The 26,700-nt window shown below is 40.3% G+C and overlaps 1 protein-coding gene across 6 annotated transcripts in view; it reads left to right on the top strand.

Annotated features, from left to right (window-relative positions):
• The window catches only part of TBXAS1 (thromboxane A synthase 1), a 250,185-nt gene that overhangs the window by 124,106 nt on the left and 99,379 nt on the right, over window positions 1-26,700 (top strand). For all 6 annotated transcript variants that reach the window (XM_040658534.1, XM_040658556.2, XM_040658528.1 and 3 more), the window contains 2 exons: window positions 18,454-18,570; window positions 25,957-26,045. In XM_040658534.1, coding sequence (XP_040514468.1) covers window positions 18,454-18,570; window positions 25,957-26,045 — 206 coding nt within the window. The remainder of the gene's footprint in view (window positions 1-18,453; window positions 18,571-25,956; window positions 26,046-26,700) is intronic.

Below are 26,700 nucleotides of genomic sequence, written 5' to 3'. Positions count from 1 at the left end.
ATAATACCAAGTCCACTGCTAATCCTTGTCTCTAAGCACCACATCGACAAATCTCTTTAAGAGTTCCAGGAGCAGCAACACATATGTAGGATATTTTCTTATATACACCTACAAGAATAGATCTGTATCTAAGGTAGACCACGTGAGTTTGCTTAAGATCTATGAATTTCTGACTGAGGAAGCAAGCACTAATACCAGCCACATTTCCATGTAAGATAGCAAAGAAAAATGGCTGATTCCCTCCTGTATGAAGCAATGATAGTGTGGAAACAGATGAGTTACCTGCAGGTAGAATACAAGAATAAAATTTTTCCACTTGTGCTGTGTGTCAGCTCTTTTCCAAAATTAAAAAGAACGTGGGTTGTCTATTTTCAGATGCTACGGGCCATAAACCTCAGCAATGCCACTGACTGTAAGGAGGCTATAAGGCTTAAATACAAGTTTCATCTTCTATTGCCCCCTATCAAGACATGGTGAATCAGTAGGCTGAGACTGCAGTTGCTGTTGAGATGAACAGTCATCTTATCTTTTGCAGGATTTGTTGTGATGAGAGTTATGTTTTGGTTTGGCCTAAGTATTTTAATCTATCCCCAAGTATTTCTCTGATTTATTAATGGACTGCAGTGCTCCCATCACCATGGTATCCTGACACCTTCTTCCTTTATGAAGACTGCAAAGCTGAATGTTAATGAAATTTACATTTTTAATTCCCCCTTCTCCACACCTATACATACAAAAACGGTTTGCAGAAGCATTGGAGGAAACATACACAAGCACAATGTGGCATGGAGAAACAACTGAGATTGCTGTGTTGTTCTGTTTGTTTTTAATGTTCTTTCTTTCCGCTATTATAGTGCAGCCTTCATTGGTTCAATACCTGCTCCTAGGTAGACACCAGAACACCAGATGGATTACGTACTTTACAGCACTAATGATAGTGCCTGATAATGTGTGCAAATCTCCCTTTCACTGATTGTTGAAGGCAGTTAAGAAATACTGAATACAGCTGTACATAATTGTGCTGCTTTTGAAACTAAACCAGCCTGCGAAATTTCTGTTCCTGGAAAATGGTCAAAATTAGTCAATAACAAAACAAAACAAACAACAAAAACCTGAACCCTTTGCATGTACTTAGTTAATGGTATATTGTGACATTCTGCTTCTTAGATGTGAGGCTTCCCTGCCAAGTCTATTGAAACTTAAGGGAGAAAAAGTGCTGCATAATGAGACTACAAAAAGGTGGTTTTGCTGCAGGTGTAGGAAGATGCTGATTTGACAACACTCCGTGCATATGCACTTGTTTGTTGGAAAGCTTTTGTGTAAGGCTAAGCTTTTGTGGTTTTAGTATGTTGCAGGTATGTGATGGGAAGGTCCCTATGTCCACCCGCTCTCATTCTGTCATATGTTTCTTTGAGTTACTACAAGATCAACTTCTGAAATCTTCTTTGTTAGCTTATTCCCACTTGGTTTTTTCCTGTCATTCTACAAATTTTCTTTTTTGAATGACTGGAGAAACCAAGACCAGTTTTATTAGGTTTTCCCTTCCCCCAGTTTTTCCTCCTGTTGAAACTTGCCAATCACCGTTGAAGCCTACATTGGTCTTTTCTGCAGCACAGGAGATATCATTAAGGCTTTAAACTCACTAATGAGGGAAATGTGCACTGCTTGAAGGCTCCTGCAATATTAACTACATCCAATTATGTTAGGTAAACGTATGAGTATAGTCAAAACAGGATGAAAGCATATCTTTCTGTTCAGGCCAAAAGCAGTCTTCTGAGCCAATCTTTCATCAAATGTACACTGGCTATTTATTTACTGGTTTGTGGCACTTTTCTTTACATTGCGAATCCTAAGACCAAAAATACTTTTAGATAGGAAGGGGCTATCTATTCCCAGGGCCCTGCTCCTTAATTATAGAACACGTTTTATTGCTGGATAAAATATGAAATCTTAATACATTTTCCCAGTTAGATTCAGTATTGCTTTAGGCAACCTGGTCTTGTGGATGATGTCCCTGCCTGTGGCAGGAGGTTCAAACTTGGATGGTCTTTAAGATCTCTTCCAACCCAAGTCATTGTGTGATTCTGTGATTCTTTATCAAACCCTGTCTTACTTGGCTGCTATGAGTCAGTGTAGTACATCGTATATGTGGAGATGCAGCTTGTGCTTGTCTTGGTGTGTTGTGTCCCTTTTATTTTCTGATGATATATTGATTTTGTTTCAAGGGCAGTTCAACTTGTCCTACTTCTCTGAGCACATTTCAGGGGGAATTTTTTTTTCCTTTAACTTATTCTGTCTAACAGCACTGGTTTTAGACAATTCCTTATTTCTGACTTCTGGAAATATTATTTGTCAGTAGCAGACTGGTTTTCTTTACTGTTTTCTCTTTTCCCTATTCTTGACATATAGTATGTCACGTCCCTTAATTCCTACCTTTCCCAGTCTGCTTTTGTTAGGAAAAGGAGTAATTAGTTTGTTGCCTGTTTCATAATTCATGCAGGCTCTGATTACAACAGTCAGGTTGGCCTTTTTACAGGTTTGAGCAGTCAGAATGTGGAGCTGGTACTTTGTTCTGTTTTCATGTCTTTATCCAGCTTTGGAGATAACTTACCTTCTCATCAGGAGAAAATCCCTTTAAGGCCTATGATGATAGTGGAACACATTCAGGTCTCTGCAAATGACCTTTAACAGCATGGAGAACTGATTTCCATGTACCTACCCAGAAGCCAAAAAGTTTAGCTGTGAGAATTGTATCAGATGTGAGCTGGCAGTATATGATAGTTTGAATGGTTCCCATGTATCATGCCTCTGATCTGTGCAGCCTCACCGAGCATCCTCATGTCAAAAGTGTCCCGCAGCAGAAGCCACAAGACTGGCACAATGACAAGGTAGACCGTGACAACTGTCTTCCTTTTAGCTTTTCTGCCCAGTCTCCAACAAGAAGTGCTGTGATAACTTCTAGTGCCAGAGGATGCATCTGGGCATCGTTTCTCTTAATGGGTCTATTGGCTATGAATCAGCTCCCCACCATCCCCACTGTGGAACCCTTTCTATTATGTGAGCAGGTGGCTTTTTTTTAAATCTTTTCATGGTTTAACTTTTTGTTTAGGATATAATAGGAATTATATTTAGGGTTGTGTGTGCGTGCAGGTGAAGTTCATTCCTCTTCAGTGGGAGTTAACGTGATACAGCTGGGCATTACTATACTGATCCTTGAAAGTCTCTGCTTTTCATTTTAAGTCTTTTGAAAGTAACTTTGTCATCTCAAGAAGAGTGGGATTTATTCTCTCTTTAGTCCTTCATTCAGATAGTTTAATCCATTTACCTGCCTTTACACTACATTGAACTTAAACATATGAAAAGTTTTTGTTTCTTTCTTTCTTGTTTGCTTATTTTTTCTTTCTTTTTTATTTTCTTTCTTTCCTTTTATTTTATTTATTTATTTATTTGACAGAGATCATGGTGATATTCTTATCTAGCACAATGCTAACACTTTTTTTTAAAAGTATATTAGCTGGACTTCCAATTCCCACAGCAAGACCTATAAAATGGATCATGTGAACTTTCCTCATCTGGTTCAGCCCCCAAACAACTCCATTTTAGCTTATTTACCATCATGGACTTTTTCAAAGCCATTCAGGCTGCTTGGTGCTGAAGCAGACAATGGGAGCTCACATGGGCTCTCTACCAGCTCTGGGACAGTGGTAATCTTCAATGGACGGGGAGTGGCAAAGAGCTGATGGGGTACTGATGTCTTAAGTTGATGCAGCTATTTTTTCAGTGGTTCCCTCACCATAGCCTGGAAAGTTCTCTTCTGATCTTTACTGAGTTATCTAGTATTGACTCCAGTAGCCTTGGTCCAGGAAAAAGATTTTGTTTTATGCTATGTAATGTTCTGCAAGAATAAAACCTCTATGGGAAAGTGTATTCAGAGACAATGCACTCCTTACCACTGACGGTGTGTTGCATCTATGAATCTTATGGATCAGAAGTGAAAAATGAGTTGGCAGGGCTTATTTTAGTTTCTAGCGAGAATTCTTTGTTTATATAGCAAGCACATGTCTTGGCACCTTTTGTTGAAAATAGTTGATAGCAAATAGTTGGCTGGGCTGAGCCTTCGAAAGGGAGCATGCAGCAGTGCGTTATGCAGGTGCCAGGGAAGCTCTGGACTGCTCACAGTGCTCCTGACCACAAGCAAGGAAAGTTGCGGGGCACTTGCAAGTGTTGCGTCCTGATGCATCACTTTTTATTAGCTTTAAGTTCCCCACAATGAGCAGAAAAGAGAGGATAGGTGTAAAATTAAAGTCTTAGCGATACGTGGCTTACTCTGCTCTCCAGCATAACAAGTGCTCACTGCATTTGAGCCCTGTCGGCTGGTTTCATGTTGATTCCACTCTTTCTGAAGGCTCAGTGATGGCTCAGGGAAAATTGGTTTAGATGCACAGACACATGCAGCAACAGGTATTACACACAGATCAGGAAGCAGCTGTCCTGAAGCAAAAGAAAAGGGTAGTTAGTTGTTGCTAATTATTTACTTCTGCCAATCTCTTCTCACTAGTGCTAAACAATAGACAGGAAAATAACTGCTGTCTTTACTAAAATAATGTGCAATTTTTCTACTTTTTATTTCACATCTGCTCTTACACAAAGGATTTGGGGAAATAATTTGTAAAAACAAGAACTATCTTGCACTGTTCTCCTCTGCCAGATTAGCTGTAAGTTTGAGATGCATGAAATATTCCTTTTTTTTTTCCTTTTCAAGGCAATTGCAAAGGACAGTTTCACCATTTCCTTTTCCATTTTCAGTATGCGCATTTAGATGAAGCTAAAACTGCATTCTTGCACTTTTTATGCAGCTTTCCTAAAATAATTCTGAATAATTTAACAATGGCTCAGAAGCATCCCAGTTTAACCAGTCATTGACCTTCACTCACGTTTTAACGTCATCAGATCTTAAACTGTATTTGATCAGTTCCAATGAAGCTGTCTGTAGGAGAGGCAGAGGTGATATCTGTAATTAACATTGCCAGCCGTGTTCCATTACAGTGTTTACCTCCCAGAAATTTCTCAAACGTTAACTCTTTCAATTATTTTTTTTCCCATTTAGAATTTTTCTGTCCAGATGATCTTGGCATTTTGGAGCAGAAGCCTAGGGAAAAGATAGGGCTTTGTATCCACTGTGGGGAAAAATAAACACAATGTCCTTTTCTTTGACTTTGGCTTTGATCTCTCTGGCGTAAGGGCTGGATATAAAAACCACTTTGAAAATCTAACCAAACTGCTTAAGTTTATAAGCCCCTGAAGAATCTCAGTAAATATAGACTCAATAAAAATTATTAAAGACTGAGGAAACTCACTTGCAAGTATCGCTCTCTGGTGACATGGTTCTACAGATCAGTAACAACTTCTACAAGTTGTCATGTGAGCTGGATGTCTAAAGGTTGAGAACCCTGAGCTTGTGACTGACTGAATTCACATGGAAGATTTTTTTTTGTATGTAACATTAAAAACGTTCAGAAATTTATCTTTTTCTGACTGTTACAGTTGCAAAATCAAATAGAGATCCCATAGGGAAAAATAGTATAACTAGAATTGGGCCCATTTTTGCATATGCTTTGGAATACAAAGAACACATTGAATCTAAGATTTTCAAGTACTTTAATGCTTTCTTTTGATGTTTTAATTTCTTTTTGATATAATGTGACTCAACTGCTGGTTGAATACATGGCATGATATATTACCAGAGTTAATAAATAAATGAGGGCTGCTCTGAAAGTAACGTCTCCTATTTTATTATGATACCTGAGATATCCGAGGTGGATGTGGATGATATGGCAGTAGTGGTTAAACCTTCCCAGCAATATTCTGATAGATTTTGCTGTTATGTGACAGAAGGCAGCAGAGGGGCACTCTAACAAAATGTTGTCTGATGTGGAAGTGTGTGTAAAGCAAAGGTGTGTCACTGAATTCCTCCATGCAGAAAAAATGGCACTCACTGACATTCATGGACACTTGCTGAACGTTTCTGGAGACTAAACAATGAATGTGAACGCACTGAGGTGGTGGGTGCTGCCTTTCAGCAGTGACAACAATGGGGTGAAAGACAAGCCACGTTCTGGATTGCTATGCACAGCTGTCGCACCATGAAATGACAAGAGTCTCCATCAGCTCATTTATGCAAATTGGTGGGTTACAATCATGGAACTGTGTACAGAGCTGAATATCAGCTTCAATGCACTGGAAATGACGGTGGCAACATTGGTGTATTGCAAAGTTTGTGCCAGGTGGGTCCCATGAATGCTCTCACAGGAGCAAAGAGAACACCATATGCAAGTTCGTCAGGCTCTACTGAACCAATAAGAGGCCATTTCCTGGATCGCATTATTACTGGTGGTGAGACATGACGTCACCACTATGAGCTGGAGTCAAAACAACAGTCCACAGAGTGGTGACATGAACTACTCATCAAAGAAAGAGTTCAAGATGCAGCCCTCAGTGAGTAATGTGTACTGTCTTTTGGAATAGGACAGGGATGATTCTTCTGGATTTTCTGGAACCTACCCAATCCATCAACTCTGACAGCTACATCACAGCACTGACCAAACTAAACTTCCAGAGTCAGGCCCAAGAAGAAGATAGCCTTTCTCTTGCAGCATAATAATACCAGACCCCGTAATGATTTGAGGACCGTGGAGCACATTCTCAGTCTTGGCTGGACTGTCCTGCCACACCCAGTCAGGATTTGGCACCTTCTGACTCTTGTCTGTTTGGGCCAATGAATGATGGACTGCATGGGCAATGTTTTCCTGGCAACAACACCATCATAGCAGATGTGGAATAGTGGGTCACTTGTGCTGGTGCATGTTTTTATGAGTGTGGTAGGCAGGCTCTTGTTTATTGCTAGCGAAAATGCACAGCTAATGGTGGTGACTATGTGGCAAAACAGTATTTTGTAGCCGAGAATTTGCTCAATTAAATAATGTTATTGTGCTCTTTGTATCTGTTGTAGTTTCCTTGGAAATAAATAGGAGGCATTACTTTCAGAGCAACCTACTTATGTTCCGTTGCCCTTAATGTTTCTGGAGATTTCATGAGGAAATGTGTGGAAAATAGAAGTTGCTTTTTGTGACTGATTTAGGTGAGTCAAAAGTTGAAATAAAAGTGAAAGGTTGATTAGAATATTTTATTTCAGTTAAAGCTTTTAAGGAAAAGTTACGGTTGTTTCAGTTTGCAAAGTAAGGTTATTTTGTTCCAAAACCATATATAACAAGAAATTTTGTTGGAACTTTTCTCCATTTTTCTTCCAAAAAACATGGAAAAAACAAATTGATTTTGCAGTATATCCAGGTTCTTTCAATCATGCTCCTTTAAGTTTCTCTAACTAGCTTTGGTTTTATTTTGTTTAATGTAAGTAATGTAAGTTTTTGAAGCAAGCCCCCTTCTCTCAGTGGTGTTTGGCCATGGTAGGTCATATGTTCTGTGGATGCCCTGGCTGCTGGATGGCATGGCCTTGCTTTTTCCCTCTTCAGTGGTCAAGTGGGACAGCTCTCATTTCCTCACTTCTTTCAGCTATTCCCTTGGCACTCATAGTGGCTTTTATATTATGTTGGCAAGGCACAGTAAGTTTTGGCTGTAAGATCTTACGCTGGCCCCAGGGTTAAGATTTATTCTAAGGGAAAGTTTTACCAGGGTTTTAGGCATGTTGTGGAGGGCTGTTTTTTCAGTTTCAAGTTTCTTTTAATTTATCTAGTTATTGGATGCTGGGAGGATTCAGCACTGACCTCAGATGTGGGAGAAGCAGCTGTACTGATAACAAACCAGTTCTTGTGTTGTGGGAGCACATGCTGCATTGGCCAGTACTGATGACTGGAGACTACAGACCTGTCTCTTCCCCTTCTCTCATACCACTGGAAAGATGTACTTGGAAATACAGGGACTGATAACAAGCAGAAGTATTAGGCACACATATTGTGTTTGCAGCCTGGCTATACCACTGATGCATGGGCTTCTGGAAAGCAAGGCCTCTCTCCTCCTGCACATAGGAAGAACCTACCTTGCTCTCAACAGGTAGGACTATGGCAAACTCCATGCAAGTTACCCGTTGTTTTTATATATGCACACACCTATTCTGGGGTTACTACTCAGCAAAAGGTTGCAGGTGTGGAACCTTCTGCAGTGGAAAAGGCCCCCTGAAAGCTGCATTGCCTGGAGATAGCTTGTTTTGCTGGAAAGGTATTGGTGATCTCTGGGGCGGGGGCTCCAGTCTGTTGAGTGTTTTGTTTGTTTGGGTTGTTTTTTTGTTTGTTTGCCTCATTTTATCTTGTCCTAGCACTCTTAAGGTAACAAGATATGGTGATATGCTTTATGTTTTCTAGTCCACGATGCTTGCCATTGCAGCCTAATATGTCTGAGAATGTGAAAGTAGCTGATACAGTTAATTTGTTTTGAACACGGTACTTGTGGATACTCAGAGGAGCATTTTAACTGCTCTCCTTGAAGAAATCCAACAGGAACAATATGAGGAACAATCTGGTTACAGGTTGTTTGTGAAGCGAGGATGCTGTAGTGAAATCATAAGCTCGAGGGAAGTCATGATAATACTTTAAGTCCTGTAATATTATCTGTACGCAATAGGACTTTATTATTGTTGAAATTATCTTTTGACAAACACTTAATTCCTGATGTGTTTAAATTAATTTGAGTGTCAAATGAACGAATGCTGTTTCCTACCAGCAGGCTTCGACATGCTTTGATAAATTAGGGTTGTTTTTTTTCACTTGATTGAAACCAAACAAATAATCACAAATGTGAAATCTTGGAAGATAAAATCCTGAAAGTGGGCTGTACAACTACTTACAAAGTTTTATAGCCCATTTTTTCTTGAGGGACAAATAAATGAGGAACTAAAACAGCTACTGCTATCAGGAAAACACATTAGTGTTTTGACAGATAGATGTGGAGATCTTAATACACAAAGTTTGTTTTTCTCCCTGATGTGTAAATATTCACTTAATGTAATTAGAAACAATTGTGAAGTGGCAGGCAGGGAATTCAAATTCTTCAGTTAAGCGGATATTGCAAATGTGATTTGTTGACAGCTTGTCGTGCTGCCATCACTGCTGACCCGGAGTTCTCTTTCTGAACAACTTTTCAAAGGAAAACTAACATAAAAAGAATCATATTGGGCCACAGAGCGCTCTGCCTGACTTGCAGCAGATGCTCAGAGAAGGAGTACGAGAACGCAGCAAGTGCAGAGTGGTATTTCCTTTAGCACAGCCCACTAACTTCAACTGTCAGTGGCTTTTGGATTCGTAGAGCTGGAGGTTGCAACCATGCTTTTAATTTTTACTAGTCCTTTTCTTCCAGTAGTTTGATTTAAGTAGCATCTTGAACTCATTCGCATTTCTTAAAGCCATGAAGAGCCTTTGCAAGCAACCTTTTATTTACTTTGTTTGACGTTGTATTCAGTTTTTCATCTTGACATCGGGGGAAAAAAAGGTGGAATACTTTTTTCTGGGTTTGTTTTGCACATACTGGACATATTGGTCTAAAGAACTGACTCCAAATGTTCTGTTTTGAATTAGGTAAATGAGACTGAAGTGAATTTTGCATGTCAGGACGTTGCATTATAGGAAATATGAAAATAGGCAACAACTTGTAGATGCTACTTAGAAATTCAGAGCACTGATAGGAACCCTTTCAAAGGACTGTTGGATTTTGAACATGCTTTCCTGATTATCTGTGTATTTTTTAGTGTTTCTCAGTACTCAGAGATTTTAAGCTGGAATGCCCTGTTTATAATTGTACTTTATATTATAACCCTTGAGTGAAAGAATGCAAACCAAAATTTTCAATAAAATGTGAAATACATTAAATTGACATTTTTAATATATACTCTGCTCTGAAGAAAATCTTTCCATACAAATAATACTTTTACAGTGAGCTGCTGGTGTAGATCTCCCCTTCACCTGGCTAGCTTGGCTCTGATAGCAGTCAGAAAGTCTTAAGCATTTAGCTATCATTCAAGGAGCTTTGAAAATGTAGATCCTTAAAACCCTTGCTCAGCTGTACATAATGCTGGGAAGTGCCTTGAACCCCTTGGGGCTGGTAATTTCAACCAAGGTTTTTCAGGCTCCTGCAATTCTTTTTCTCAATACGGTCAGAAGCACTTTGGTGCACTTTGAGATCTATCTTATGTCCAGCATGGGTGACCTATGAATATGATGAATCAAGAGGAGCTGAACCTCACAGGCATGCTTTGAAACTGCCTGAATTTTGGGCTCTGAAAAAAATATAGCAACAGTAAACATCTCTCTTTGAGTTGCAAGAGAAGGTGATGATGCTGGGCCCCTTTTAAACAGTCCCCAGTGACAAGGGCAGCTGCCCAGAGTGCAAGAAAAAGGCTTTCATGCTTTTCTCTGCTGGAAGTCGTGTCAAAGCGCTCATCTCATCTCTCTGGGAAGTGCTCTACCTAGCAACTCTTGGGGAAGACGCACTTGCAGCCTTCTATATGAAGGTAATTCTGTTTTTTCCATGCAGTCTTTGGCATCCACGGTAGAGAAGTCAGTGAATCTCTTCAGCCTAGTAGGGCAGTCATCTGATTCAGGGAGGCCAGGGTTTCAGATACTGTTTAAAAATATTGCTGATTGCAGAGGCCAAGGTTTCAGATAAACTGCAGAATATTACTTGCGTTTCTTTGTTTAATGATAGTTTATATGTAAACAGACCTTGGAGAACTGGGACTGAAGCGCAAGGAGTGAATGCTCCAATTCCAGTCTCAGTTTACTCCAAACTATTCTTTGGAAAGGACAGGAGGGTTTAGGAGGATTTCTCCCCTGCCCTTCCCCTTGCCTGTACTCTGGCTGTGATGGTTCATTCCTTCTTGATTTTTCTTATTTCTTTACCTTTCTTCCTCTGGGTGTCATCAGTAATTTCTTTGTACATGAATTATTGAAAACACAGAGATGTAACTGAAACATAAGTTACTGGGAGCTACTTTTCTCCCAGTTTACCATACAATCTATAAAAGAAAACTTTTGATCCTCATCCTTTCCTTTAGGTAAAGTCTGCAAAAACAGAGTGGCTTTTATTAGTATTACGACTTTATACAACACTGGACGAAATAGTCCAGTTACGTCAGCTGGAAAATAGACTTAAACATTATGTTTAAAAACTGTTTTAACACAGCAGAAGCTGAGTATAGAGCACAGGTTCTCTAGTACAACCTGAATGTGCTTATAGGACCGAAACTTCTAATAAATTAAAAGTAAATGCTTTTTTTCTTTAGTTTGACTGTTTTGACCCCAGGTATCCAAACTGACCCCTATAAACAAACTGTTGAAGGTGTGGACTTAATTTTGATCTTGTTTACACCAACAAATGAAATGATGTGTGACTTGCATGGGTCTAGGTCAGACTGTAGGAGGCCATATGTGTTTATTTTAGCATTTATGAATGGTTATATTTACCTCATAGCAGTGACTCGCTTTGGTTTCTATTGACAAAACCGTGACTTAAGAGAATGTTTGCAAAGACAAGAACAGATGTTTCCGGGCATCTTGCCACAGAAAGGAAAAATGCCAGTATTTACTTGTAAGCTGGTGTTGTCTGTGCCATTTTTCCAATGAGTAATGATGAACAGTAGCCATTAGTCAGTTGTTGAAAATCCTAACTCGACAACAAAGGAATGGACGCAGAGATTCTATTTTGTATAGTCCTGTCTGTACAGTAGAATGGAAGACAATTGCTGCAATCACTCCAACCAATTCTGAGTTGTAACACTCTTCTGAAGTCACTTAATGACGAAAGAGAACCTAGAAGCCTACTAAAATGCACACCATATGGATATTTTCTGTCCTTCTCCAGAAGTGTGTTGGTTGCAAATTAAACTACAAAGTTTTACTAGACACTTTTATGAAATTGCAGAGCAACACTGACTTTTTGGAGTTGGTTTGGTGAACTTTTTTCTTTCTTCAACCGTGAGATGACCTTCTAAATCACAGGTACTAAACTCAGACTAGTTTTACATGGACTTTTATAAGGGAAAATACTGCAGTAGACTTTCAGTAGAGTTAATGATGGTCTCAGGCAGCTTTTGGGGTGAAAAAGTGTGTGCTCACTGCTTTTTGGGGCAAGAAGGGACTGACTGCTCCAAACAGATCAGAGGCCTGAGAGGGACACAGCAGTCTCTTCCACTGGGGCATGGGGCTCAATGGCCTTTGCCCTCTGGGAAGGTTGTGATCTGTGGGTGAAGAGCTGAGGTTTTCTCCAGCTACAAGAAAATCTGATGCGTGAGAAGTTAGGCATGTCTATTACCTCTGTGTAAGAATGAACCTGATAGATGTAACAAGTAACAAACTAGAGTGTATGACATAGAACAACTCTGTTTTGTGTAATAGCAGGTATCACTGTGCTCTCCTGGTTCAGGTGGAACACAATATGTTTTACAGTGTCATGAATGCTGGGAGAGCCTGAGTATGGCTTTCCTCTTACAAATCACCAAGCAAATTCGAAGGAATATGGAGGCATCCTCTGCAGGCTCATTTTCACGGTGCGTTTACTGCAGACCTGGTAAGAGGGTGAGCTCTCTGATCCCTTTTTTATTTTCTTGTTGTGTTCTTGTTTTTATTTTTTTAAGAGGAGGTATTAGGTTGCTCATTAAGTGTCATGTCACTGCCTAGATGAAATTCCATCTGAGCAGCTCATGTGCTTATTGGTTCCACCTGCTGGCTGAACTGGTGGTGGTGACCTGTCAATCAGCTGGCATAAGCAGGACTGAGGAAGTAATCATATGAAAAGGTTTTAGAAATAATTCATGTCTGAGGGATGAGGATAGAACCTTGCCTTTTTGCTATTCACCTTCTCTCTGATTTCTCATTAATTTAAATTTTAAAACACAGTTTCTTATACAGGATGGCAACACCTAATTATAAGTGAGCTTTTAAAAAGAGAAGGACGGCAACCTTTGAAAATAAAGAGATGAACAAATTAGTCCACCCGTATGGCAGGTCTGTTTGCTGCTTGTTCCGATGTGTGGGCTTTGGAGCTCACCCAGGGAGAGAAAACTGAACCCTATTACCCCCTACAGCTATCACAGATATTGCATGGTAAATCTGAGGGCTAGGAGAAGGACTACACCTTGTATTCAGAAAACATCCCAGAATTGTTCCAGAGAGGGAAAAGGAGCAGATGGAGGACCTACAATTGGATGTTACCCTGGATACTGCGATGCCATGAGCAAAGGTTGAAAGTGAGAGGAGCAAATGGCTTTTGTCAGTATGGGTTGTAGGGTTGTTATTGGGTATAGAGTTTGGGATTCTGTTTACAGATGGACTAGAAGAAAGCTGAATTCTTGCACTAAGGCAAATGGTGTTTGTTAGGTATGAGTAATACCAAAATTACTCTTGGATTTGCTGTTAGGATTTGGGATTTTAAGTGCTCTAGAGCTTAGTTCCTTGTTTGAATCTCACCTGGATTTCAGTGCTGAAGATAACTTTCAGCAGAAGTAGATCATCTTCTATTGGTTCTGAACATGGGAGCAGTATACTGTGATTAAGTTTCTGAGATCCAATTGCACATTTTCATTTCTTGCTGTGTTGTCAATGCTTGTGGAGCAGATGAGCAACTGGTTCTATAGACATGAATGGTTTATATGGGCTTTGGATCTAGTAGGTTCTTAACGGTCTTCAGCAATGCCTTTTAGGTCCTTTGAAGATTCATCTCTTTGGGATGTCTTAAGAGAAAAGATTTCTGAGGGAATTTTGTGGTGATGCTACCATTCCTGCTGTGATGCTACCCTTCCTGCTGCTTCAGACAGTCATTGCTGGCTGCCAGTGATTCATCCTTAACCTTTAGGTGATGAACTGGGAAAAAAAAAGAAAATCATTTTTGAATTGCACAAGGTTATAGTTATAAACCTGAAAAAAAACAGGGCTGGGATATTAGTGCATGAGTAGGTGCTACAGATGTCCACAGTGACACACTTCTTAGCATGATTTTGTCCTGTATTGATTAGTCTCCCCCAGACACAGTCTGGGCACAGTTCAAGAGATTAACATGCATAGCTACCAATGAGCCTTTTGGATACAGCCATTCTCTTTGGGAAAGTGATTTAACCTTGGGGACAGGAGGTGTGCTGTACCACTTGGCCTCAGAGCCAAAGAGTTGCTGGCTTGAATTATTTAGTAATACACAGCAAGTCAAATTGACTCAGGGACAAACAAGCCAATAACTAGGTCTGAAGGGTCAGCCTAAGGAACAGCTTAATGGGGAGGGAATTCTTGCATCAATTACAAGGATGCTGCTCATCTACAAACATTTGGTTTCTGTTTTAAAAGCCCTGGTCTTTCAAGGATGTTTGAAGGCAAATTCATGCTGTTTTTTTTGTTTGTTCTTGTATTGTTATTTCTCATAGCGTGTCTGCGATTGTGGGAACTCAGTAGCACAGTGTGGGTATGCTGCAGCAGTTTACCATGCTGCCAATAGTTTTCATGCAGCATTACTGTACTGCGGTCAAATGGTTGATTACACAGGAGAAAGATTCACAAAGCAGTTGTTGGGTGCTTAGATAGTACCAGATGGAATATGAGTCTGATTGCATTCGACCTAAAAACAATTTCCTTCCCCACCTTAAAAACAAAATCTGCCCCTGAAAATATTACAGCTACCTTCCATGGTAATATGTTTTAGTGAATTTTGTAGGATCAAGAATTGTAACATACAGCTAGTACTTTGTCTATTTGGAGCGAGATAACACTCGCATCTTTCACTCAGATACATCAAGATCATTGTCATATCAAATTCATTTTCATTCCTGCTCCAAGAACCCACAACACAGGTTATGCAATTATGAAAAAAATGTTTGCAGAAATTACAAGAAAAACCTGATAAATGAAATCTGCTATCCACTGTCAGTCACATTGATGCTATTCCAATAAACACAAACATGTATTTGAGCACCCAATTTAAAAAGACAGAGTAAAGTAATTTATGGCCGAAATTGTGTTTCTTTCCTTGCAGCGTCTAAATATGTGTAATGCTATACACACCAAAAATGTGCTAAGTGAGCACTGCTGACATGAAGTAGAGTGCTAAAAAGGCAATGCTACAGTTAGTGTCATAGTTATAGCATTTTAGTTAACAGGCTTCCTGTTCTGTAACAGGTCCCCTTTCTGTGAATGCACTATATACAGTTTTCATGCAATTAGGAGCATTTTTTATGGGGGAATGTTTGGTTTTAGGAAGGGGCTTTGCTTTCAAGTCAAATGCAGTCAGGCTTATATCTCATCTGTTATTATCTAAGTGGAGCTTTGTCTTCCAGAGGAGATTTGTCTTATAAAGTGCACAGATCGGGCAGGAAGTGGACGCAGAATACTTTTCCAATAATTGCTCTCTAATTTTTTTCCTTTTTCCTTTTTATTTTCCTGCACACAACTCAAATTTTGCTTGGAAGACCAATCAACTATTTCCTTGTGGGAACTGCCATTCCGTTCTTCCACTTTTTTTTCTGAGCAATTCAGAAGATGTTGATGTATCAGTAGCAATTCAGAAGAGGTGATGTGGTATCTCCACTTCATAAATGAGGAGCGAAGGCTGATGACTGAAGCACAGGTCCAAAAGTGTTCGCTAATTTGGGGGCCAATGTGATGACCTAATTTCTGGGGCCAATATATTTTGTGTGATCAAATCATATTCTCTTTTTTATTGCAGTTGCATCAGTAAGTGCTGAGTGTGTCTGTGGTCTGGGCTTCTAGGCTTGAAGCTAAAGACCAAACAAGGAATACTTATTTAGTGACCATCTGAGCTAAGATGTAGTGTAAAAATCTTCCCTAACACTGCACAGGAAGTGTGGAGCAGAAACTTGTGTCTGGTACTTCCTCCAAGTATGGTGCTCGTTTCCATAATCTCTCTCTTCTAACTTTACTTTGAATATCAGTAACAAGTGAGGCAGAAATCCAGTGAATGATGGTCTCTCCAGTTGCTCCTCTGATCCTTGGAGCAGATACCTACTGACAAGTTAGAAAACAGATAATTTATTTCAAGAGGATACTTCTTCAAGGATTCAAGAGGATTCAAGAGAAAACAGTCCAAACTATTTCAGCTTTGACAGCCTGTCCAGATTTTCCTTATTATCACATGAAGTAGCACGGGCTGTGTATATGTTAGAAAGGTACCCATATTCTACCTCAGAGTGTTCATCTCATGAGAATACCTGGCTCTATGTCTTCGTTCAGCTTAATATCCCATTGCATACTCTTTCACTTGAAAACAGCTCATCTTTGCCCAAAACTGGTCTGTACTGTCAGCTCAGTGACTTTACTACTTGGGGTGGTGTTGCTGAGTATTTAAAACTGTCGCATTAGACTGCTTACGATATAAAATGAACTTCTGCATTTTAAAAGCTTATGCAGTGTGGTGAGATTCCTGGCAAGTGTAAAGGAAAAAGGTGTTAAGGAGAGCTGGCAGCTTCTTAAAGAACATATTAAGTACAAACTCTTCCAATATGGAGAAAAGTTAAGGATGTGCAGTAGAAGACCACTGTAGATAAATCATGTACATTTCACTGCCCCTACAGGGAAAAAAAAAGGTTTTTATAAAGTGGAAAATAGGTCTGATTTCCAAGAACAAGGCTAAAAGAAAAACGTGTAGGGACAATAAAATTAAAAGGTATTCAGATGTGTAATGGGTGGTAAGAACTCATTCTTTATGTACATTAGTAATAAAGTGAAGACTCAGAAAAGTGAAAGGAATCAATGGATAATGTTGGGAATGCCAACGTGTATTTTTTGTTGGTTTGCGTCTTTCCTGGGAAAGTATTGGGACTGCTGCTGCTGTTAATGTGGGGGCTATACAACCACTGCTATCCTGGGCAGGTGCCAGATCTCAAATGCACGAGTGAGTGTCTTTTTATAACATGATATCTACACTGTGACGTACACCTCTCATCCCCACCCACCAATTTTAGAATGATTTGTCTGGAGGAAATGGCTATGCAATTCGTGAAATACTGATTGAAGATGACTTGGGAAGGGTTTAGGAGCAGTCCACTGTTAGAATGAAGGCATGCGTCAGGGGGATCCCAGAGGCAGGCACTTTGCAAATGCTGGTCAGTACTTTTCTTAATGGTTTAGATGGTGGTAGAATTGACAGTGAGAACAGTATATAGAAAGTACTGAGCTGGGAAGGATGAAAGGCACTGTGAAAGAAACAGCAACAACTCAAAGTGATCTTGATCAGTCAGAGGTAATCATAAAAAGAACAGTCATAGTTCAACATATACTACTTTTAGGAGTAAACCAGCTTCAAAGATAAAGGTTGAGGAATAATTCCTGGGGAGCAGTTATTCAGAAAAAGAGTCTGACAGTTGCACTGAACCATAAGCCAGGACATGAGTCAACAGTGTCATGCTGCAGTGTGTAGCATTCTGGGGTGAAGAGGGAGGAACGCAACCTGCAGTACATGGCGTGAACAACCTGTTTTCTATGCCTGCTCATGGTAACATAAATACTACGGACTGTATAGGAGGAGAGCTGGTGCTGCCTTGGTGAGAGTAGGCCAGCACTGCAACAGTCTACCTGGGGAGGTTATCAAATCTTGATTTTTGGATGTCTTCAAGAGCAATTAGGAAGATCACCTCTGAAAATAATAGAAGTTTTCAGAGATTTTTCTATAAGGCCTTTTCTAGATATAGTTATGTTGTTTTCTGACATGCTTCCTCTCTTAAAAAAAAAGAAAAAAAAAAGTCCTCTTCCTTCTTGGTATACAACTGTTCTGGGTAAAGAGATTTCTTAAAATTTAGCAAATCCGTAGCAGTTATCTCAGTACGGAACTTAATGGGACAACTCTTTAAGCTGCTAATATGTTTGATCAAGTTCTGAAGCAGTAAAAACTCCAGGCCAGAACATCTTCATTCGGCAGCACTCTGTGAGAGCTCCGTACAGACAGAGTAAGGACTGAAACTTGCTTTCTAATCAACATATTTTCAGAAGACTTTGAAAATGCATGTAACAGTCTGACATACCAGCTGTCACCAGAAATCGTGTCCCCCACCAACACCCGCGTGCAGTATGTTGGCACTCATGTCATACAGAGAAGGAGTGTTGACAGGTCCTCTTGCTAGCCACCTTAGAAAGGGAGAAAAGAAATCAGGGTTCAGCAAAGGAGAGCTAGCAATCACAGGAGAACATCAGAAGCGACAGAACCAGAACAGTCTGAGTAAGGAGCTGATGGACTGACCCAGGGCTTTTACAAGCCCAAGAAGAAATGCAAGCAACAAGAGGGAAATATTCTGTAGCTTCATCCATGTTTACCTTGGTGTTTGGGACCGATTTGAACTCCTGTCGTCCTGGGACGGCAATGCAATACCATTCATGGCCAGTCTTACCAAATTCTAGAGCCTCCAGTAGTTTCACTTGCCTTTGTGTTGAAACTGAACCATGTTTTCTCTTGACTTAGAAGCCGAACTTGATTTCCAAGCCAATGCTTGACAGCATCCTTTGTCTTCGTGATGAGAGATGGAAGTATGTCCGGAGCCTGCTGACCCCAGCCTTCAGTGATGCCAAACTGAAAGAGGTAAGGCATAGGCAGTGTTGCTTTCCTGATTTAGAAGGCATAGTTGTTTTCTTTTGTGTAAGTATCTACTTATACGGCTCCACATTAAGATAGGTTAAAAATTCTTCTGCTTTTCAGTTTACTTAGATCTTAATAGTATGTCCAATAGAGAGTGTACAATGTGGTCCATGTCATAGACTGGTGTAAGTCAGAATATCTCATCTGAGGAGATGATCCTCTCTCTTTCTCTATATTCACCATATAAAAGCGTAGCAAAGTAAAAAATAAAATAAAATAAAATCTTACTCCAGCCCTTTTAGGATTGAGCTAGAGTACAGAAAAGGTTATTGCTCCCAACTGGGGCATAGCTTTTCATTATTTGCAGAGTCAGCAGCTCTCACGTTAACACGGGAACTGCTGTCAGTCTATTTTCATTTCTCCATCTCCTTCCCCCCTCCTTCTTTTATTCTTTAATCCTTTCATATAATAAAATAAGTCACTGGAACAGAATGTCATTGCCAGATAAATACCTCTGACTGAAAATAAATGTCTCCACGTTGACCTGATGCTAATTTCCTATAAATGTCTCAGCATTTACTTAGCCACGGGAACCCATTACTCAGTAACAAAGTTCTATTCCAGCGACACGATATCTCTTAATTAAATGCAGATAAATGATCGACTGGTTAAAGTCTTCTTTCAAAGGAAAAAAAACAACCAACAAACCACCACTTTTTCCTTTATGGATTTTATTCTGAAAGGGAGGCATGCCTCAATCCGGTGCCCAGTTCTTGGTTGTAAAATTTTCCACTGGGCAGACGCTTGTGTTGTTTTGACATGCCGCTGTCGAAATCCACAGTAACATCTAAATGTGTCTGGCTCTTTCAGCTCTATAGACAGCGGTCGCTTAGCAACGCCGGCTGTCACCTCCTTATTATGGTAAATTCTAATTGGCCGCAAGCCTGCTGGAGATGCTGATTAATCACAACTGACAATATCATTGGTTATGCACCTCGACATTTGCTCTGTCACCGGCTCCATCGTGGAATTTTATGGACACGAGGATTTTTAAATATTCAAGCGATTAGTCGCTAATGGTGTGGTGGGAGAGGAGAGTTTTGCATTTTCTGAGCTGAAATTAATCTGCCTTACTGCAGGTCATTGGCAAAGAGCAGCTCCCAGCTTTGGCTCTTTGCTGTTGAACTGACAAAAGATAATGCCCTCCTTCCTTTGGTTTGCACAGAGCTACCTCTGCCAGCACCAGCAGAGAGAGGTGAGGGTGAGCAGGCTGAGACCCTGTGTCCTGCTTTGGGGCCAGGCAGATACAGGTCTGCAGGGTTTGACTCAGTGAAACTGGGGTGGGAGAAGTCATGTTGCTCACTTCACAATACTTTGTGGTGGAGCTGCAGTGCCACAGGAGGTGCTGGTAGAAGGTAAAATGGTGGGCCACTTTGCACCTTGTACCCAGCATGCATGCAGAAATTGCAGTCTTTACTTTTACTTGATGGTCAGCTTTTCCTGTTCTACCTCTTCCAAACTTTGTGTAAGGGTTGTAGGCTCTAAGTTACCTGGAAATGCTATTTTTCTCCTCCCATCCTACACGAAGTAGGAAAACAAGGAGCAAGAAGAGTCTCTTTTAAAAAGGCTCAAGTTCATTTCTCTGTCCCATTTCTTCACAGGAAGACTGTTCATTCCTGTCCACAGAAATGCTGGCAATAAGTCTATGTTAGCTTAAAAACCTCTCTTGTATGGATGTAAACCGCAGTTCTCTTTCAACCCAAATAGATGGATAGTCCTTGGATCTGAAGTTAATGCAACATAGCTCTTTACTCATATGCTTCTCGTGTTGTTTAATTTAGAAGCCATACCAACACTTCTCAAAGGAAATCAATGCTCATTAATTATGATCCCACTATTTAACTCTCCCATATTTAGTACTCTGCCAGAACTTTTACAGAAGCATGGAAACAGAAATACTGTGTTCTACTATTGGCCATACTATTCAGGGTTATCTAGAAGGCATCCTGTTAATAATAAAATCTTCCATTCTAACCCAATGAGTTATAAATGAGTTAGTTTTATTATGAGTTTATTGCATAAGAACTTGGACTTGTTGTTTGATATTTATATGTAAATCCTGCTACATAAATACCTAATTTCTTTTCCTAGGATGCTGATTCCTTTGCCACAAAGATCTGAACTCTGAAAAAAAAAAAAATCACCACAATCTTCTGTCTGTTCACTCTGGATGTCTACCTTTCATTTGTTCCTCTGTGCAAATGCTCCAGCATCACTGGGGAGACCACATAACGTCAGAGTAGCTCTGGAGCGTAGTTTCCCCTGAGCGCTGCAACCCCTAGCTCTGCTATGAACGTAGACTTGTCTGTCTGGGCACTCTGAGAGAACTGGGAGCTATTAGCCTGTGACAGAGCTATAAATGTTAACAACTCTGTACTCCCCACAGCAATCCCTTCAGACAAAAGATGTGCAGAGAGCCAGAGTTGGGTACAGACTCCTGATATCTCCATTTCAGAAACACATGAATCTATAATGATGCTGAAAGATAGCTTCAGTACTAGCAATAACAAGAAACTGATCATCTACTCTTTGAGCTGTCCGCTATGGGACAAAACCCAAGGCAGAGAGAATATATTTTGCTAGGGTTTGACCTATAATACCCCACTGAGCTGATGCGGCTGGGGACAGAGATGTATTTTGCCCTTTCCTCTCCACAGTATTGGTGTAGTGTCACTGAGAAGTTCACTAAGCGTGATAAATTTCACCTCAGTTTGGTAAAGGCTTCCAAGAACTGATTGCCAAATGAGGAAAATTTGATCCCAGAAATGTGCACAGTTAGGAGCAATTAATTGAAACCAGAGGTTCTAGAGCTGTTGGGGCGCCAGTGCAATGATTGCTGCTTGAACGTAGAGATTGATTTTCTAACATTTTTCAAGAATTTCCTAGCATCTTTTGCATTTGCTCTCTGTATCCTCACTTTCCTTCTTAAGAAGCTGTGCTCTGCTTTGCTGGTGTTTTCAAGGAGTTCCATACTCTGTGTGTTCTCCCTTTTAAATTTTCTTTTTCAAATGAGTATGCAAAGATTAATAAAGCACTTCACTCCAACTGAGGGAAGGTTTGGTTCCAAATAACGTTAAATTCAACTACTGTAATGGTGAGCATAGTCAGATGACTTTTAGGTTTGATACTACAGTAAGATTTGGTAGTCTCATCCACATGCAATGCCACTGGGATTGGTAGCAGATCTGATATTAAGCACTTCACAGTGAGATCCTTAAGTAGACTCTTTGTACCATTGCTATGGGAGCACTGAGAATGAGGAAAGATAGGAAGCAAGACAACCAAGGTATTTCACTTCCAGCCTTCATTTCATGAGCTGCCTTTGTGAGATCAGTAGAAGCTGCTTAAATTCTCTGTACATGAAACATCTTTCATTTGTTAAATGGGAATATTACCAACCACTGAAAGTTGATCCAAGCTGTAATGCATGAGGAATTTGTGAAGTAATATAGCTGGAGGTTTTAAAGTAAAAGATGAAGTTCCACGTGTCCCTGTCATGCTCTCCTCAGCTATTATGTACTGAAACAAGCTGATATGTTAGTGATCTTGCTGTACTGATCTTGATTCCCTATTTAGTATTTCTTATTTCTCTTTTTTGCTGTGGTGCCTGTGATGATCCTGCAGTTCTGGACCCCTTGTCAGACTTGATAAATAGCTTTGCTCTCTTTTACAGCCAACACCAGCAGAAAACCTATTGATTTTTATTTATTCTGATGGTACTGCAGTACTCTTGTCATCTCCTATCAGTATGCTGGGCATCCTCTTCTCCATTATCCAACTATTAAAACAAAACAGAACACAAAAATTAAGGAAAAGAGTGCAGCATAATGTAGCATTGTCCTAAATAACCTGTGAAGTGGAGTTTGTGTTAAGGCATTTTCCTTCAAATGAAGGGAGACACAGAGCAGAACTTGTGATAACATAACAGAACAGTGCCAGAAAATCCTCTAGTGTCACTCTAAGGTGTGTAGATCTTTCAGATCCCACTAGGACAGGATCTGACAGCGCAGCCACAGAGGGTTCCTTGATTTTCTCTTACTCTACTCTAAGAGTAGGCCTTTTGGAAGGGCCTCTGGAAATCGCTGTTGCTATTAAGCAAAGCAAGTGCACTCACCTTAGCTGGGGCAAATCACTGACTTAAGAGCTGGTGTGTGAAATATGCGTATCCTTGGGCCACAACTCAGATGACTGGTTGAGTTGCTCTCCTTGGTAAGTTGTGCCCATGAATAGCAGGGCCCCACCGTGAGGTGTTTACAGAATCAAATATGGGTTGGAAGGGACCTCTGGAGATCATCGAGTCCAACCCCCTGCTAAGGCGTGTTCCCTATGATAGGTTGCACAGGCAAGCATCCGAGTGGATCTTGAATACCTCCAGAGAAGGAGACTCCCTCCCTGATGGAAATACACCTCTGTACCCCCCAGTGTTATGCTGGGGATGTATCTTTTTTTTCCTCCTTCTTCCTTTGTATTTTATCTCATCTGTGGGACAGGAGGCCTGCCATGACCTCACCATACTGTACCGAACAGTGAAGTCTCCAGTATGTCTGCCTACCGTGAATAAAATCCAGGCCTCCACCTTACAGTTTTGGTGCTAATAATAAGTGGAATGATAGTAGTAAATACCAAGGACAACATCAAACTAGAGGAATGTGGCTCTGATGCCTTTAAACAGTGCAAACATCCCCATGCACTGTGCATACGCAGAATCGGAAGCTAATTGTTGTTATGTGCCAAATCGCATATTGGCAGGATTAATGCAGCAAAGCCCCTGGCATCATGAAAACCTTAACCCCAAATGCTCTCTTTTGGCAAAAGAAAGAAGTTTGGACTCTGGGCTACTCTTGCTATTAGATAACTGGCAGATCAAATATTTACAGGGACCATATTGTTTAGATTTTTCTTCATCCTGTTACTCTCAGCCAATCTGAACGCAGAGCAGCTGGGGTTTGTTTACCCACCAAGATCTGAATCTCAGGCAGGTTATGCAGCTTTTATATTCTGACTGGCAAATGATAACATATAGGAAGCTAGTGATACCCAAGGCAGTGCAAATCAACATGTCTGTTATTGTGCCGATTTCTGAAGTTTGGTGCAGTTCACCTCCTTCAATACTACTTTATTTTTCTTGATGATTGAACAAATAATATAAAGTATTAAGGGACTTGAGAACCTTTCAGTCTGTGGTCTTTGTAGTTAGCAATCTTGGAAGAATTTATGTCCCTCAGGAGAATAAAAACCCAAACCCGGGATTCCTAAGTATATATCCTCTGTAGCTTTCATATGCAAAAAAAGTCTTCTTAAGATGACTCTCCTGTAATTCTAACAATAAATCAAATGCATATGCCCCTCTCCCTATTTTCCTGGTTAGGTTTGCTAGTAAATGTATCTTACGGCTAGAAATGAATTGCAACAGTATTTTGAAAGGCTGATGGAATGCGGGAAGTTCAGACGTGCTGTGAGATGCCCTGGCCAGGAATACGTGCCCCAACCATATCTGCCAGCTGTTGGAAAGCAATAGCAGCCAGCTGGGTGGTTTCAAGTCTGGTGATGTGCTGAAGAATAAAAGAGAAAATAAAGCAATAAAAGAAAAATCTGAAATGATCACCATCTGTTTAGAAAACATCATACCTGTTAAAATATGGATTTTCATTTTGTTCTCCTTGACTGGCTCCATTCATTGGAAGGTCTGGACCCAGAGAATATAAAGCATTTCACCCTGGTTCAGTGTGTTGAACAGAAATGTGTTAATTTTGTTGAACCATTTGAGAAGAAGCTTACTGCAGGGGACTTTCTTTAGAAAGCAAAAAGGGCAGAAAACTTTCACATAACATGGTGAACACCTTGCAGACACATACCAGCTGCTTTTACAGAATACTGATCTGGCTTCAAAATTGTTTTGTGAGACTCCTGTTGCACAGCCCAAATCAATCCAGCTTTGAACTGAAATAGCAACAACCTGCTCTGTCCTGTATAGGTATGAGACCTTGAGAGCTGCTAAAAGCATTCTTAACTGAGACTTCTGCCTTTGGAAAACACATTGGATGCTCCCACGTTGGCCTTTTGACTGTGTATAGTCTTGCCCATGTGTTAGGATGGCAATGTGCCTGCACACAAAGTGTTATGCCAGTTTCACAGAGGTAGAAGTGCCAAGCAAAATGGACTTGGCTGGGCAGCCTGCAGAGCTTTCGGATTGTGCTGAGAGGCTGCAGTAAGTCTTTTTTGGTAACAAGAATGTCAGAGTAGTAGGACAAGTGTGTTCTCATGTTTGTTGACATCCGTATGTTGAAGGAGGTTGCTCAGGAAGGAAAGATGGTTTGCTGTGCATATGTCTGCTAGTGCTTGGCATAACTGAGGCAAGACTGGGGTATTAAATTGTAGGAGGATCTCTCAGCAGTCTGTGGAGAAAGAGTCATGGTGGATAGTGTTGTTAGGGTAATGGCTGGTTTGCTGCTATTCCCTAACTCAAGGTAACAGTCAGCCCCCTTCCCTTGCCACTCTTGAAGGTGTAATCAAGGCAGGCATCTGACGCCTTACATATGTAAAAAGTTACAGAGAGTCTTTAAGGAAATCTTGGTGGTTGCCCGTGTCTGGTTTCCGTGAAGTACTAAAGAAGGGAATATTTCACTGTTAGCTATAGCCAGGCTGTGGGTTAGTCTACCTGACCATCATGTGCCAGTGACTGAAAGAACCGCTAGCTGAAAAAATTTGTGTCTTCTTAATGGCCGTTGCCACTTGAGGCAATCCTTTCCTCAGGTAACAGCTGTACTTTTCCCACATGAAACTGTAGTGATATGCATGGCGTTTTCCCAATGTATGCCTTAAATTCCTCAGACTGAGTGACAGGGGAATGGAAATGTTGGGCCTCTGGTCATGATATCTTTATAAGACTTTCGAACCATAGAAAACATTATTCCTGCTGATCTGGAGTGTATGTTGCCTAAATATAATGTACTGTAAATACAGATCATGATAGATTATCAGATGGGACACGGAATTATTATAAAAAGAATGAGGAATGTGTTTGCTTGATTGCTCTCTAGGTATATAGCCATAGGTGGACAAGAATTAAAGGTCACTTAAGCATCAGGGCCTCTTGAGCTTAGGCCCCAAGCTGGAGAATCATTTTCCTACAACACGTAGGTTTACTTTTAGCAGGCAACCCCAGCATTTTATCTTACCCATGCAAAAGTGCCTGACCACATCTGTTGAGGAACCTGAGAGTGTTATGCTGTCTACTGCATAAGATTAATTTAGAATAGTTGATTTTTAAATTATTTTTATTTTTCACAATTTTTAACAATATTCATAATAGAATGCGTTCCTTTCTAGATGATACCGCTAATAAACCAGGCCTGTGATGTCCTGCTGAGTAACTTGAAAGTCTATGCAGATTCTGGCAGAGCTTTTGATATCCAAAGGTACGTTCAGCATACCAGAAACTAATACCAGGTTTTAAAATAAAAGTCAGTATCAAAAATTTGGCAATTATTCTAAACATTCACCTACTGTATGCGTAACAGAAGCTTTTTTTTCCTCTTGCTTTTATAAGTGGAGATCAGAGAACAAAGGATGTGTATGACAGATGCCTTTTCTTCCTTGGGGGGAGACACTGCATGCTTTAAAAGTAATTTTGTGAAAGCATCTACAGTATTTCTAGCTGTTGTTTAATGAAGTTTTAACATCTGGAAGCAGAAAGAGAAGTTGCACCAGTCCCTGTCCAGTCTGCCCTCTAATTTCTGCCAATGATGTACAAATATGGGAATTGACCTAGTATCAAATCCTTCTATTCCATTGCTCTCATGCTTTTTTGTACGAGGTTTCTTGAGCGCTTAATCATTCTTGCCACATTCCTCCTAGCCCTGTCTAATGGCATGCTAGCCTTTTGTGAAACAATGAGATTGGTACTTCAGATGAGAATGCACCACTGATTTATAAAATGACACTTTAATATTTTCCATACTGTGCTTTCTCCTATTTGTTATGCATTTTTGATCCTGTTATCTTATTTTTTGTTGCTTTTTCAGCAGGCATCTTCCCTGAGCTGTTCTCAATACTGTCTGCCCCCTTCTCTGA

This window comes from Gallus gallus, chromosome 1 (assembly GCF_016699485.2).
Source record: "Gallus gallus isolate bGalGal1 chromosome 1, bGalGal1.mat.broiler.GRCg7b, whole genome shotgun sequence".
Taxonomy (NCBI): Eukaryota; Metazoa; Chordata; class Aves; order Galliformes; family Phasianidae; genus Gallus; species Gallus gallus.
This window is presented reverse-complemented; position numbering and strand designations above follow the sequence as displayed.